The sequence below is a fragment of the Bombus affinis genome, chromosome 11 (genome assembly GCF_024516045.1).
Source record: "Bombus affinis isolate iyBomAffi1 chromosome 11, iyBomAffi1.2, whole genome shotgun sequence".
Lineage (NCBI taxonomy): Eukaryota > Metazoa > Arthropoda > Insecta > Hymenoptera > Apidae > Bombus > Bombus affinis.
Window position 1 is genome coordinate 7,387,096 of NC_066354.1, and position 13,154 is coordinate 7,400,249.

The 13,154-nt window shown below is 30.8% G+C and overlaps 4 protein-coding genes across 14 annotated transcripts; all 4 read right to left on the minus strand.

Annotated features, from left to right (window-relative positions):
• Positions 1 to 72: 72 nt before the first annotated feature.
• LOC126921920 (uncharacterized) lies at positions 73 to 1,507 on the minus strand. Of its 10 annotated transcripts, none has more exons than XM_050733977.1 (4): positions 1,282 to 1,507; positions 1,002 to 1,211; positions 582 to 931; positions 73 to 546 (listed from the first exon to the last, which is right to left on the minus strand). In XM_050733977.1, the coding sequence occupies exons 1-4, from the start codon at positions 1,505 to 1,507 to the stop codon at positions 235 to 237; spliced, it is 1,098 nt and encodes a 365-aa protein (XP_050589934.1). In that variant the 3' UTR covers positions 73 to 234. The 10 variants fall into 10 exon arrangements, with proteins under 10 accessions (XP_050589934.1, XP_050589936.1, XP_050589933.1 ...); XM_050733979.1 differs by having other exon boundaries at positions 1,142 to 1,211; positions 1,247 to 1,507; XM_050733976.1 differs by having other exon boundaries at positions 652 to 931; positions 967 to 1,211; positions 1,247 to 1,507.
• Positions 1,508 to 6,322: 4,815 nt separating this feature from the next.
• LOC126921938 (uncharacterized) lies at positions 6,323 to 7,118 on the minus strand. 2 transcript variants are annotated; one of them, XM_050734023.1, is made up of 2 exons: positions 6,741 to 7,118; positions 6,323 to 6,674 (listed from the first exon to the last, which is right to left on the minus strand). In XM_050734023.1, exons 1-2 carry the CDS (start codon positions 6,984 to 6,986, stop codon positions 6,579 to 6,581), a joined length of 342 nt encoding a protein of 113 aa, XP_050589980.1. In that variant the 5' UTR covers positions 6,987 to 7,118; the 3' UTR covers positions 6,323 to 6,578. The 2 variants fall into 2 exon arrangements, with proteins under 2 accessions (XP_050589980.1, XP_050589979.1); XM_050734022.1 differs by having other exon boundaries at positions 6,323 to 7,118.
• A 1,562-nt stretch (positions 7,119 to 8,680) lies between these two features.
• On the minus strand, positions 8,681 to 11,124 carry LOC126921913 (aarF domain-containing kinase 1). The gene is made up of 2 exons (XM_050733954.1): positions 10,913 to 11,124; positions 8,681 to 10,822 (listed from the first exon to the last, which is right to left on the minus strand). The coding sequence occupies exon 2, from the start codon at positions 10,760 to 10,762 to the stop codon at positions 9,194 to 9,196; it is 1,569 nt and encodes a 522-aa protein (XP_050589911.1). The 5' UTR covers positions 10,763 to 10,822; positions 10,913 to 11,124; the 3' UTR covers positions 8,681 to 9,193.
• A 631-nt stretch (positions 11,125 to 11,755) lies between these two features.
• LOC126922322 (ubiquinone biosynthesis monooxygenase COQ6, mitochondrial) lies at positions 11,756 to 13,111 on the minus strand. The gene is made up of 6 exons (XM_050734803.1): positions 13,076 to 13,111; positions 12,816 to 12,923; positions 12,674 to 12,736; positions 12,286 to 12,596; positions 11,884 to 12,166; positions 11,756 to 11,800 (listed from the first exon to the last, which is right to left on the minus strand). The coding sequence occupies exons 1-6, from the start codon at positions 13,109 to 13,111 to the stop codon at positions 11,756 to 11,758; spliced, it is 846 nt and encodes a 281-aa protein (XP_050590760.1).
• Between the last annotated feature and the right edge of the window lie 43 nt (positions 13,112 to 13,154).

Genomic DNA, 13,154 nt, shown 5'->3' on the forward strand with positions numbered 1-13,154 from the left:
GGTATGTGCAATCTATGAGCATTTTTAAACTATTAGACTATTATTAGATTATTAGAGTTATAAAATTAGTACTTCAATACTTTACTTTCTTTATTAGTAAAGTTATTATCATGTAATCACACAGCTTTTGTTTTCATACAGAATAAATCTTACACTTCTTAATATTTAATATGTATGTTTTTCTATCACTTTCTTACTGATTGTTATCGTGGTCAGCAGTAACAAACTGGCGGTTTACATAGGTACCTTCGTTATTTGCTTGTTTAGTTGAATTGCAAAAAATTGGTATCGGTACCCTTTATAGTGACGTGATTCTATTGGTTTGTTACTCTGTTTATATGTACGTATTATACTGAATTCAATGTGAGTCGCATAAAGTATATTTATGTGTCTGGCGCCAATACATCTTACTGCATCTTCACAAAATCCTACATTTGTAACCTCCTTTGAACCCCACGAAGTCCCGCGTCGGTAGTTTCCTGTTGGTCCTACAAAGTCCCACGTTGGCAGTCTCCTGGTGGTCCTACAAAGTCCCACGTTGATAGCCTCTTCTGGATCGCACGAAGTCCCACGTTAATAGCCTCCTCTGGATCGCACGAAGTCCCACGTTGATAGCCTCCTCTGGATCGTACGAAGTCCCACGTTGATAGCCTCTTCTGGATCGCACGAAGTCCCACGTTGATAGCCTCTTCTGGATCGCACGAAGTCCCACGTTGATAGCCTCCTCTGGATCGTACGAAGTCCCACGTTGATAGCCTCTTCTGGATCGCACGAAGTCCCACGTTGATAGCCTCTTCTGGATCGCACGAAGTCCCACGTTGATAGCCTCCTCTGGATCGTACGAAGTCCCACGTTGATAGCCTCTTCTGGATCGCACGAAGTCCCACGTTGATAGCCTCCTCTGGATCGCACGAAGTCCCACGTTGATAGCCTCCTCTGGATCGTACGAAGTCCCACGTTGATAGCCTCTTCTGGATCGCACGAAGTCCCACGTTGATAGCCTCTTCTGGATCGCACGAAGTCCCACGTTGATAGCCTCTTCTGGATCGCACGAAGTCCCACGTTGATAGCCTCCTCTGGATCGTACGAAGTCCCACGTTGATAGCCTCTTCTGAATCGCACGAAGTCCCACGTTGATAGCCTCTTCTGGATCGCACGAAGTCCCACGTTGATAGCCTCCTCTGGATCGCACGAAGTCCCACGTTGATAGCCTCCTCTGGATCGTACGAAGTCCCACGTTGATAGCCTCTTCTGGATCGCACGAAGTCCCACGTTGATAGCCTCTTCTGGATCGCACGAAGTCCCACGTTGATAGCCTCTTCTGGATCGCACGAAGTCCCACGTTGATAGCCTCCTCTGGACAGCACGAAGTCCTACGTTGATAGCCTCCTATGAATAGCACGAATTCACACATTGGTAGCTCCCTCTTGATAGCAGAAAATACCGCGTTGGCATCCTCCTCTGGATAGTACGAAATCCTGCATTGGTAGCCTCTTTTGAATAGCATGAAATCTCACGTTGGTAGCTTTTTTAGATTGGTACTGCGTTGTTGGTTTCCTTTAAATTTTACGTTAACAGCTGGCCTTTTTCAAATCTTACGAAATCGAGATAACGGTTTTGAAATTTCATGAATATACATTATGATTCATTATCTTCCAGACATTGAGTTGTTATCCCAATTAAATCGTCCCAATTATTTGTTACAATCATTGATATTTGATCCTTGAATGAACACAATATTAAATATTTCCTTTTCTTCTGTGATGTTCCTCTAGTCTATATATAGTTATCTCTTATACTATCCAAGTAATAGATAATCTTTAAAAGTTGCATTCTAATACAGATCCTTTTCCATATGCCAAATTGATCTTGCTATTTATGAATGGTACTTCCCTTAAGAAAAATGCAACTTTTGTAAAATTTTGGCAATAAATGTTACAATATTCTGTTTGCCATGAAAGAAATCATGTCGAATTTTATACTCTTTTCTATAAAAATATTTACATTTTACTAATGATAAGTATATAGCAAGTATATTCTGAAAATGTATATCTGAAGCATATTATATAAATCTGAAATTAAAAAATGAATTACTGATTCAATTTTTTCTTTCTAATTGGAGAAATATATTGTTAAACAATTCTTACCTTATATCTGTTGTATATCTTCATATCCAAAATCTTCAATTGTTGTAATGCATAAATGATTGTAATTAAGTTATTAATTTCAAATCTGTTTCAAAGTCATTTCTTCGTTCATATTAAAATAATGTTATTCTTCTTCGTTAGAAAATATAGAAAGCTATTCATCCAATGGTGCATGGAGTTGCATACAACCAAGACATCAAATTAGACGAAATAGTGAAGATTACAACATACCATAGTTGTTGTTTTACTTCATGTTTCAATGTTTATACAAATGAACTTGTAATCAGATTCTTTTTATAAGATTTAGTATGATTAAAAAAAAAATGAAGCAGAATATAAGAACTCACATTCATATATAGTTTTAATAAACCAATTTCATTGGCACTGAGATTACTTTGAAATATAACAGTTTTAAATATTCCAATTGTCATACATGCATAAATTTTCACAATATACAGATTTGTTGAACGTTCAATTGAAAATAATACATACTGAATTATTTTTTCATTTATCTATCCATGAAAAAATGTTGATCGAAATGTTAATCAAGGTAAAATAGTAATTCATTTTGTCCTTCCATTTGGAAAATGCTTTTCTGGATCATTTAATATTACTTTCTGTAATATATTTATAATTTCCACAATTCAAAAACCACTTACTAATCATTTTTTACACATTCACGTGTAATTTGTCCTTCAATCTGAATACCCTTACTTTTATTATAAAGTTTATATTTACTACTATTATTCTATATATTTGGAATATTTTTGCATCAATGGATTGCATGTAAATGCAATTACTTACTTTTATTATAAAGTTTATATTTACTACTATTATTCTATATATTTGGAATATTTTTGCATCAATGGATTGCATGTAAATGCAATTGCGTGCGAATTTTATGTGCGTAATGAATCCGTAAAATAATTATATTAAATTTGCAATTTTAAATTTGAAAAACATTTGACTTCAATGATTATATTTTGATTTTTACCTGCCGGAAAACCGATGGAACAAAAATTTGTTACAACTATCATGTACTTATGTAATTAAAACATAAGACAAAACTTTTATGAATATAAAAATTGTCATAAAAATTTTAACGCAACGCATTTGAACATTTTATGACGCATTGTATTAATATCACATTATTTCTTTTTTTGTGAATATAATAAAAGCAATAATATTTAAACAATACATACATACATGTTTAGATGCCTTTCACAACAATATGGCTTTCCCATAGAGCAGGAGGCTTATTATAAAATTCATGTCATAAATGTAATTTTCTTCAACTTCCTAAAGCAAAAATTATAAGTGTCGACCCAGAAATACCCAATATATTGAAACACTTAAATAATACAAATTTCATATTTGGGTATTACATATTTCTAAGAATTTAACACTACCATGCTCATTACCATGCTTCAAATGACTTTATATTGAAATTATTTGTATGATATGCCCATTTCCTTATCACCCTTTATTTTTCTTTCTCCTTCTGCAGAAGAGTTAAGACCATTTGTATCCTTCCTATATTTATCCATTATATATCCTACATATTTTCACAAATAACAAAAAATAGCAAGGACAAATAGTTTCAATGTATACAGTCATCACAATGATATATGAATCACCTCTTGCAGATCTAAAATATTAAACGTGAAACGATGATCTTAATTTTGAATAGATTATAGATACACAATCTGCTCGTTTCTTCCTTTCTTAGCAATGATCTGTCCATTGTCAAACAAGTATTTCCTTCAGTAGCCGGATAAAATGCAAATTTATATTGTATTATGCTTATCATTGTACTGCAAATACTTTGAATTACTGAAATTGCAGAACCATTTCCTGTTATTGAATGCAAAACATATAGCACGAACACGTTTTCCATTATCAAAAAATGCCATACAAATGTCTCATCCATTGTATTAAAGTGATAAGAGATAGACACAGCACCAGGTCTGTAGCTCATAATACAACAAGTTGCACCAGTTTCTCAATTTTCCCCAATTATATTTGTTATAATGTTTACAATAATCATCCTTCATATAAAATTGTTACCTTTATCCAAAGCATACCACCTCTCTCCCTCTCTTTAAAAATATGACCTTTTTCATCTCAATCAATATCTGCCAAAAACGGATTTAGTAGAAAGTATACGACATCTATAACAAATCCAATTAGGAACTACCAGAGCATGTGTATTTTAAGCGGACCTTTAACCGTTGATTAAACGCGTTCTCTATCCAAGACTGGCTGAAACATAATTACTCACACCCCCAATAACCCATCTCTAAATCATTCTAATTAACGTACCATGTAAACACGAATCCAACGCGTTCCAGGAATAGAATCAACTGCCTGTAGTTGTTTAGCTGTACACGACGAGTACAATGATTTCGGGTACTCCTGCAGTACAAAACAGACACCCAAACGACAATATTTCAACACAAAAATATTTAAAACAATAGTTATAAAAGCATGATACTTAATACCGCACTTGACATCATGTATAAGTAAAAATAAATTTCTCCAAACAAATTTTAAGTTAAATCTTTAGCTTGTGTAATTATATCAAACTTGTTCAATTAACAATAAGCTATTTCCATCATGTTTTGACAACTGACTAATCGATGATGTATTTCCTTGGAATTGAAAAAGAAATGTGTATAATTTTGTTCTCCATCGACACACAAAATATTATCTACATGCTATACTTAGGGATTCAATTTTAAAACATTTGGCTTCATTTTCCATCAATGCTTTCCTACAATCAGTATGTAAAAGATTTTTCATAGTATCCATCAATCCGCAATTTGTATGAATATTATTGCACTTTCTCGCGTCACTTGAACTGTAATATAAACCAGTCTTTTATTTCCATTACTCTTCTGCATACCATTTGTCGGGAACAATACATTCTATTTGTTAATCTAATAACGTGAAGTTCTTCATTTGTTCTAACATCAATCAATGGATAAGTGAAGAGAATATTGAAATCTGTGAAAATAAGTATCTAGTAATATGACTTACGAACCGACATATTTATTGCAAAGTTTTTATTATTGCAAAGTCAAATTTCAAAGTAATTTCCTATCCATATTAAACATATTTCATATATGTGCATGTCTATTATTTTGATTAGTTGTGCTACTTGCAGTAATTTGCCATTCTGGATCATCTAGATTCAACAAAGATGCATTCAATTTACTCCATACCTCAAAAAGCTCTTATTATCTTAATTCAAATGGGAAGATAGAGAGCTGTGACAGTAATCAGCTTGCTCAACTTTGAACGAGGCATATTGATAAGCCAGAGTAACTCACATACAACTTGGCGGTACAAGCGTTGAAAAATCTTTTTTGGACCTGAGAAAACACATTTACACAGATAATGAACAAAAAGGATTAGAGCTCACCAAATAAAACTTGCTACAATTTGCTGTAGTTTGTCACAATAAGCCTATGTGTATCGCGCGTCAGACGATTTTGGAATTAGTTGATGCTTGGACGTTCAAGATACAGAAGCACAGAGTGATGAGACGTTTATGTACAACTTGATCAGGGTGCAACCCATCGTCAGCCAGAAAACTTCATGCACGATTTTCTAAAATCAAATAATGTCGCCGATGACGGCCAACAGCCTGGACACATGTGCGGATCTCTTGCCTACGACAGAATTTTGTTATGTGTAGTATGCTGGTCAAAAAAGGATTTGGTGAATTAGAAGATTGTAGAAAAACTGTAAACATTTTTAAAATTTTATTAATTTCTTTTTATTTCTTAAAGTCTACAAAACCGTTAATTAACATTAAACAAATATACAAAATCTTGACGTCCAGAATAATAGATCGAATATTTGAAATGGTACTACTAAATCTACAAGTTAAAATATACTATACAAATTTTCTTTAAACTATAAGATATACAAAATACATAAAGTCTTTTGTAAATTACCATATTTCTGAAAATAAAAAATATGGAGTCAAACATTCTTCGAACATATTTCGAACGCTCATTATTACGTATATTACTACAAAAAATTGTAAAGGGGAATACATTGGTCCCGATACAGTTTACAAACCAAACCAATGAAAGGCGTAGAGACTAGAGAACGGTCCACGATCGTGCGGTACGCTTCAGCATCGTTCCGAACACCATCTCCCTCCGAATGTCCCAATGCCATCTCAAACGGTGAGACTGCAAGTAAAAAATATCCAGATATACATCAGGATAGTAATGTGATTTCTATTCCTGCAGCACCGACGTAATACACGGTGCTCCATAATCGCTTGAGATTCCATATAGTTGTTGTTGAAATCTCTACATGTATTTGGTGGATAAAATGTTGCGAGGAGTCCTCTTGTCAAAGTAGTCATAGCGTCCAAGTCTTCCCGACCCGGTTGCTTGCATTTTTCCCGTTACTTCAGCGCTGTAACGGTACTTTTATTTCTGACAATTTAGACATGAAATCGTCTAAACTGCTCAATTCAGGACACAATGGCTCTTTCCAGGGATTTTTCTGTTGACACAATCCCGAATTTTCCATGTCTTCACCATTGCACAGTTCATAATTTGTATAATTTACCTTCTTCAAGACTTGTTTTTTGAGTTGCTGCAATTTTGAAGCTCTAAATGATTGCTGGATGCGTAATTCACTTTCAGCTTTGAAAAGAGCACACGTCAGCATTGCTTCAATCCGTAAATTGCGTCTGCGATTTCGGCGACACATTAATTTTTTGCAGCGAACTCTCCTAATCCAAGTCACTAATCGTTCAGTATCACTTGGCCTTTTGGCGTCAATTTCTCGAAGTTTCTTCTTTGTGCCCGCCATGATGATGGCTTCGTAGTTTTCTTAATTTGTAGAAATGCAATGTCCTCTTTGTCGTATCGACTGATACGATATTCACGTTTTCTTATAGCTTTCTCAACTATTTCACCTAATTATTGAATAAGTAATAAGTACACCAACCTGTATCTGGCTCGTGTTGTAGAACGAAATAGAAGAGAGTCACACACAACTAAACACAAAAGAATTGAAACTATCGAGCAAGATACGTGCTCCCCGCTTGCAGACGACTAAGGAAATGCCTACGTGTGCGAGTAATGGCCGCTTTATATACCCCGACGCTTACCTTTACGTAGTAGTCATACGCGCGACCAATAGAAAATAGTTCCTTATAAAATCTTATATTAATCTTACATTCTTAAAATTTTTAAAAAATACTTTAATTCACTTAATTTTTAAATATATGTGTGACAATTTTAATGCTAAATTTTATATATTTTGTACATTATATTAAAATTCTTCATTTATAGGAAATAATCAATAGCGTATGAAGATGTACTGCGGTTAATTTCTAACCAATCACGTGTCCCAGTTTGCAAGCGTCATTTCCGGTGCAGATATTCTCTAATGTTGCCAAATCTTTTCACATATTATTTGGCAAGTATATTAATGTTAATGCAAGAATCATTATTCCAATGATTTTAAGTTACATACATAATAAATAAAATAGGCTGTAGACTATGAAATTCGTATGAAATAAGCAGAGAATAATAACTAAATAAATGTATATATGGAACATAAATCTTGTAAAAATATTAATGTATTAAATTACATTCAAATCAAATATATGAACGAGATCTATTGACTTTTAATTATTTTTTTGAAACACTAATATGAAATAAAATTGCGACATTACAAATACAAAAAAAATAACGTTGATATAAAAATGTTTATAGAAATTGCTATACATAGCAACACTGTCAGGAATAACTTTTACGCTGTTCCACATTATACTCAATGAGTGTAATAAGATGCTTTCCATTTTACGTTTTATTTCACGATACAAAATTAAAAATTACTTTCGTTAAATCTAGAAGCTCTTAAAAATTGAAATTTTTCAGAATCTTTTACCATATTCCATAACATTAATGATTATCATATTTCATTTTTCTCTTAATTGATACAATTTATTTAATAAATATAAAATAAAGATATGTATTCTTTATGTTTTAATGAACCATTCTTGAATCGTGACTATTGAATGACGCATGAGAGATACATACACGCGTACGTATATAGCTAGGTATATAAGTATACACATGTATATATTTTAAGTTCACATTTAATTTTCTCAGAAATGGTTTAGTCAGTTGCAGTTACAACGTTAATTCTATTTTTATATCGTGATCAAAGATAGAGTATAATGAAATTGCAGCAAATTATTGAAAACAATAAATCTTCACATTTAAACTAATTTTTGTTGAAAGTTAATGAACAAACGATATTAATTCATTGTTATATATAGATATAAATTAATGAATTTCTATACTTTTAATAAATTTTGTATTTCGTAAAATTGATTCAAGTTTTAATGATAAATTACTTCTGTGACGTAATTAAATTAAGAATACATCTACGTGTAATTTCTCAACATTTTGGGTCCCATAAATTTAATATATATATATGGTTTAGTTAATGGCAGTTAATGTTCGGAACTTATCAATACATTAAAAACATGATTCATGATCGAACGTATTTATTGTCATATTTTATTATTAAATACAATAATCGATCAGATATAATTTATTTCTTCTATTCCACTAATGAAGGAGAAACAAAATATACAAGTTTTCGCATCTCATGCAAGATATACGTAAATATGATAAATTATAACAATAAAATAAAAATGTATGATTGTATATAATATGTATATACATACATATTTGTAATAAATATTTAATATTATTCTTTAATTGGGATAACTTTGACTATTCGACAATCAAGATATGGCACAATAAATTTGCGCAATTACTAAAATATACACACTTGTTTAATATAAATATTGTTCTTATTTATCATAAATTAATTTTTATTTTTATGAAAATGCGAAATGTTGAAAATGGAAAAGTGAAAAAAAATATTATAAAGAAATACAACTTTTTAAAATTATTTGTTTAAATTAATCAAATCATAATATATTTAAAGAAATGTTATATTATACATAGCAAATTTTTCCTAGAACAAAATCAATGTTAAAAAGTATAAAATTCGTTTTTCATAAATGAATTAACAGAATTTTGTATATTAAAATTTAATGCTCCCAAGTATATATAATATAATGATAATTTAAAGAGTGCCCATTGTTGAGATATAGAAACTTTCCACTTTTCCCATATATTTGTGCAGGTTTTCAGTTTCTCTCCATATACAGATTGTATGCAACATTTTGACATTTCCAACATTCCTGACATTCTTGATTCTGTGTTGAGAGAATATTCGATACAACGCATAAGGTCATTTGTTTTAAGGATCAATAACATTTGTCTATTCACTTTGTCTAGTACAGTGCTAATTTGTGGTAATAAATTTGGTATTTCTTTTTGAAATTCCTCTTTTTCCTGTATATCATATTTGGTTTTCTGAACACCAGTTATAATTGTATTCCAAGATCGTCCTGATACCATACAAGCTAATAACCCATACAAATCTGCAACACCTAAATTAGCACAATGTGTTTGCATTGCAGCTTTATTGCCATCAAATATTGCTAACCAAAGTTTAGAATATTCCCATCGAAATTCATTTGAGAGGTTTGCATACAATCCATGATCTAGAAGTACAATTTCTGCTTCATTATTTTTCTTTCTGACTAAAACATTACCAGGATGTGGGTCTGAATGTACAAAACCAACAATGAATATCATGTGGCTATAAAGTCGACCTAATTTACTGCTAACTTCATATGGATTTAAATTACTGGTTTGGATGTATTTTAAATCATTAATTTGTCCTCCTTCCAAAAATTCCATTGCTAGAACTCGTGGTGATGAAATTTCCCAATGTATTTTTGGTATTTTTAACCAATGATAATGTGAAAATATATTTTGAATTTTTTCTGCATTTTTTCCCTCTTGAGTGAAGTCCAACTCTCGAGGAATATTCTTCTTAGTTTCATCAACAAGCCAATCAAATTTAAAATCAGGGAAAACTAATGATGTTAATTTTACTAAGGCTGACATAGTTTTTATATCTACGTAGGAGTTTGTTTTAACTGATCGATGTTGAATTTTAACAGCAACAATATCACCATTTTTTAATATAGCTTTATGAACTTGTGCTAAACTAGCAGTGCCTAAAGGTTCAGGATCAATACTTTCAAATATTTCGTATGGATCTTTCTTGAAATCTTCTTTAATAACAGTAAGTATATCTTTAAAAGAGGACTGTGGTGCTGAACTATGTAACACCCTCATTGTATTAACATATTCTGATGGCAATAAATAATCTAGTGCGCCAATATGTTGACCTACTTTTATATAAACACCTTTGTTGGCACAGCAAAGTTCTAGGAGTTTCTGTGCTCCATATTTATGTACTTTTGATTTTAAGTCAAGATATTCCTGAGTATTTGGATCTAAATTACTACCATACAATTCGTTCCTATAATGCCTCCCAATTATAAAGACAGTAATTGCAGCACGTCCTAATCGTACAATACCTATAGCTCCTAAGTCATATTCATTTGCTCTTAAGGATGCTAGCGTTCCCAATCCAATTATTCCAAGAGCTGCACCTTTTAGCAATCTTTTTGATAAAAACATTATCAATTAAAAATTTGCCAAATACTTAAATTTTTCTGTTTAGTTTTATATATGATGAATCTGAAATGAGACAATGGTAAAAAGATTTGTCAATTTTATTACAATAATTATGTAAATATTTATAACCTTTACAAGAATGAAATTACATACTTTGCGGTAAGTTAAAATCCTTTTTTCCTCAATAAAACATCACTATGTAACGCGAAATCAAATATAAAAATTATGCAATCCACTTGTGTCTTTCTGACTTATAAATTGTTCCGAAATTTCGAAGATTGTATGGTAACCTAAACTATGTACATGTAAAAAGTGTAACAGAATTTGTGTATTAAAAAATTCTATTTAAGAATAGAATTTTTTAATTTTTTAATTTTTTAATTTTTTAATTTTTTAATTTTTTAATTTTTTCTTCAAAAGTATTTGGTTAATTTTGTATATTTGTCTAATTATTTGTTTTTTCTGAGACTGTAACATCATAACCTGTTTTCATTTTGAAGTTGTTAATCTATGCTCACATGGAATAATAATCAATTTGCATTGATCATCATTTCTCTTTAAGTATCGATGTTTTTACGTTTGCATATCGATGGAGTTACATTTTGATAAATTTTATAAATCATTAATCTTATATTTTTTGTACAATTTTCTGGAAAATTATGTTAAATATGGGGTATCCTAAGTAAAAGAATTTATTCATGTGATAACTGTAATCAACCACAAAAAATATTGAAAATGTTATATATTCATGTATATATATACATGTATATATATAATTAATATATATACATGTATATATATATACATATATATGTACATATGTATTTTCATTTTGTAATATACTACACAGGTTTCTAACATAAATGAAATATAAGATTATAATTCCATTAAACAAATTTTTTATTTATATATCACATATAATTACCATCAAAAGTTTGATTACAAAAATAATAATACTATGTTGCTATTAATAAATATTTACATTGGTTGTTAGTATCACTGATTCTTTATTTGTCCAGATGCATGTTCTATCAATGCTCTCTAAAACAGATAATGAAGTTTGATTTAATATAAAGTGTCATATTACACTTAATTTTGCTATTTTCAAATGTATTATGTTTCACCTTTATCACTGGGACAGCATTTGTCAATTGTAATCCCAAACTTCTAGCTAGTACAATAGGAGCTGCAGTTCCTTTGTATAATCGATGCAGTGCATCAATAGCAAGCATCATTGGAACATTGTATCGTTGTCTTAATGTTTCATATTTCTTTAAATACATTATGTTCCCTAAAGAAATTCCATTTATAACTGCTTCTGCAAGAAGTTGAACCAAGGCTGTTACATCTCCAAAACCTAAATTTACACCTTGACCAGCTAATGGATGGACTCTATGTGCTGCATCACTGAAATATTTTGTATCAAAATTATATATAATATATTAGATAATAATTATATGTATTAGAAGTATATATAATTATATATATTAAAATGTATTTTAAATATACATAGACTTTTTACTTGCCCTACTAAAACAGTTCCTGTTTGAGCATAAGATACAGAATGACCAAATTGCAAAGGAAAGGCTGCACGAGATCCTTTTGAAATATCTGATACCGATGGTTGTAATTGTCTCACTACTCCAGTTTGTAAAGATAAACTTTCAAGTAATTGTTGAAGTGCTCGCAAACCACTTTCAACTATACCATCTTTTGGATAAATTTTCCATAAAGCATTATTTACATTATCAACAAATTCTTCTTCTGAAACTTGCAAAAGTCTTTTTGCTTCATCTGTTGGTAATGACCATACAAGAGAACTAAGACAATTTGTTAACTATAAAACCCAGAAAGACAAGTTAGTGATGTTTTTTGATTGATTCTAACTACTTCATAAGAACAAAAAGTAATTACTGGAAGTAGTGCTATTGGTCCAGATGGTAAAAATCTTTGCCATGCAACAATATTTTCTGTGGACTGAAACAAAAATAAAATTAATACATAATTCAGAATATAATTAACTAGTACAGAAATTTTATAATAATATAAATTTTACCTCTGATAATTTAACAGTAGCAACTATACCCATTTGATTATAATCCCATTTCACATATTGTGTACCCATTGTTTGTCGTACTAATGAGTTTACACCATCTGCTCCAACCTGAAACATATATTATTGTGGTTTGATGTGAATGAAATATATTACAATAATAAAGAATAACTAAATTATAGTTTGTAATATTATATGGAGATAACACAAACATCATATCATAGGAAGGGGAAGTATATATAGAGAGGGAGCGAGAAACTGACAATATGTCTGGAAATAACTTCAGTTCTGTGCCGCATTTCAATAGGAATTCTAAATGTAATTTTAAAGTGTTTTATATTT

Excerpts from the sequence above, each read along its gene's own strand:
- LOC126922322 (XM_050734803.1), bottom strand. The coding sequence starts at position 13,111 with ATGCGGCACAGAACTGAAGTTATTTCCAGACATATT. Across the intron at positions 12,924-13,075 it reads AAGTTATTTCCAGACATATT|GTTGGAGCAGATGGTGTAAA; the intron begins GTCAGTTTCTCG and ends TATATGTTTCAG. Across the intron at positions 12,597-12,673 it reads GACCAATAGCACTACTTCCA|TTAACAAATTGTCTTAGTTC; the intron begins GTAATTACTTTT and ends TGGGTTTTATAG.
- LOC126921913 (XM_050733954.1), bottom strand. The coding sequence starts at position 10,762 with ATGTTTTTATCAAAAAGATTGCTAAAAGGTGCAGCTCTTGGAATAATT.
- LOC126921920 (XM_050733972.1), bottom strand. The coding sequence starts at position 1,507 with ATGCTATTCAAAAGAGGCTACCAATGCAGGATTTCGTACTATCCAGAG. Across the intron at positions 1,212-1,246 it reads CTTCGTGCGATCCAGAAGAG|GCTATCAACGTGGGACTTCG; the intron begins GCTATCAACGTG and ends GATCCAGAGGAG. Across the intron at positions 547-581 it reads CTTCGTGCGATCCAGAGGAG|GCTATCAACGTGGGACTTTG; the intron begins GCTATTAACGTG and ends GATCCAGAAGAG.
- LOC126921938 (XM_050734022.1), bottom strand. The coding sequence starts at position 6,986 with ATGGCGGGCACAAAGAAGAAACTTCGAGAAATTGACGCCAAAAGGCCA.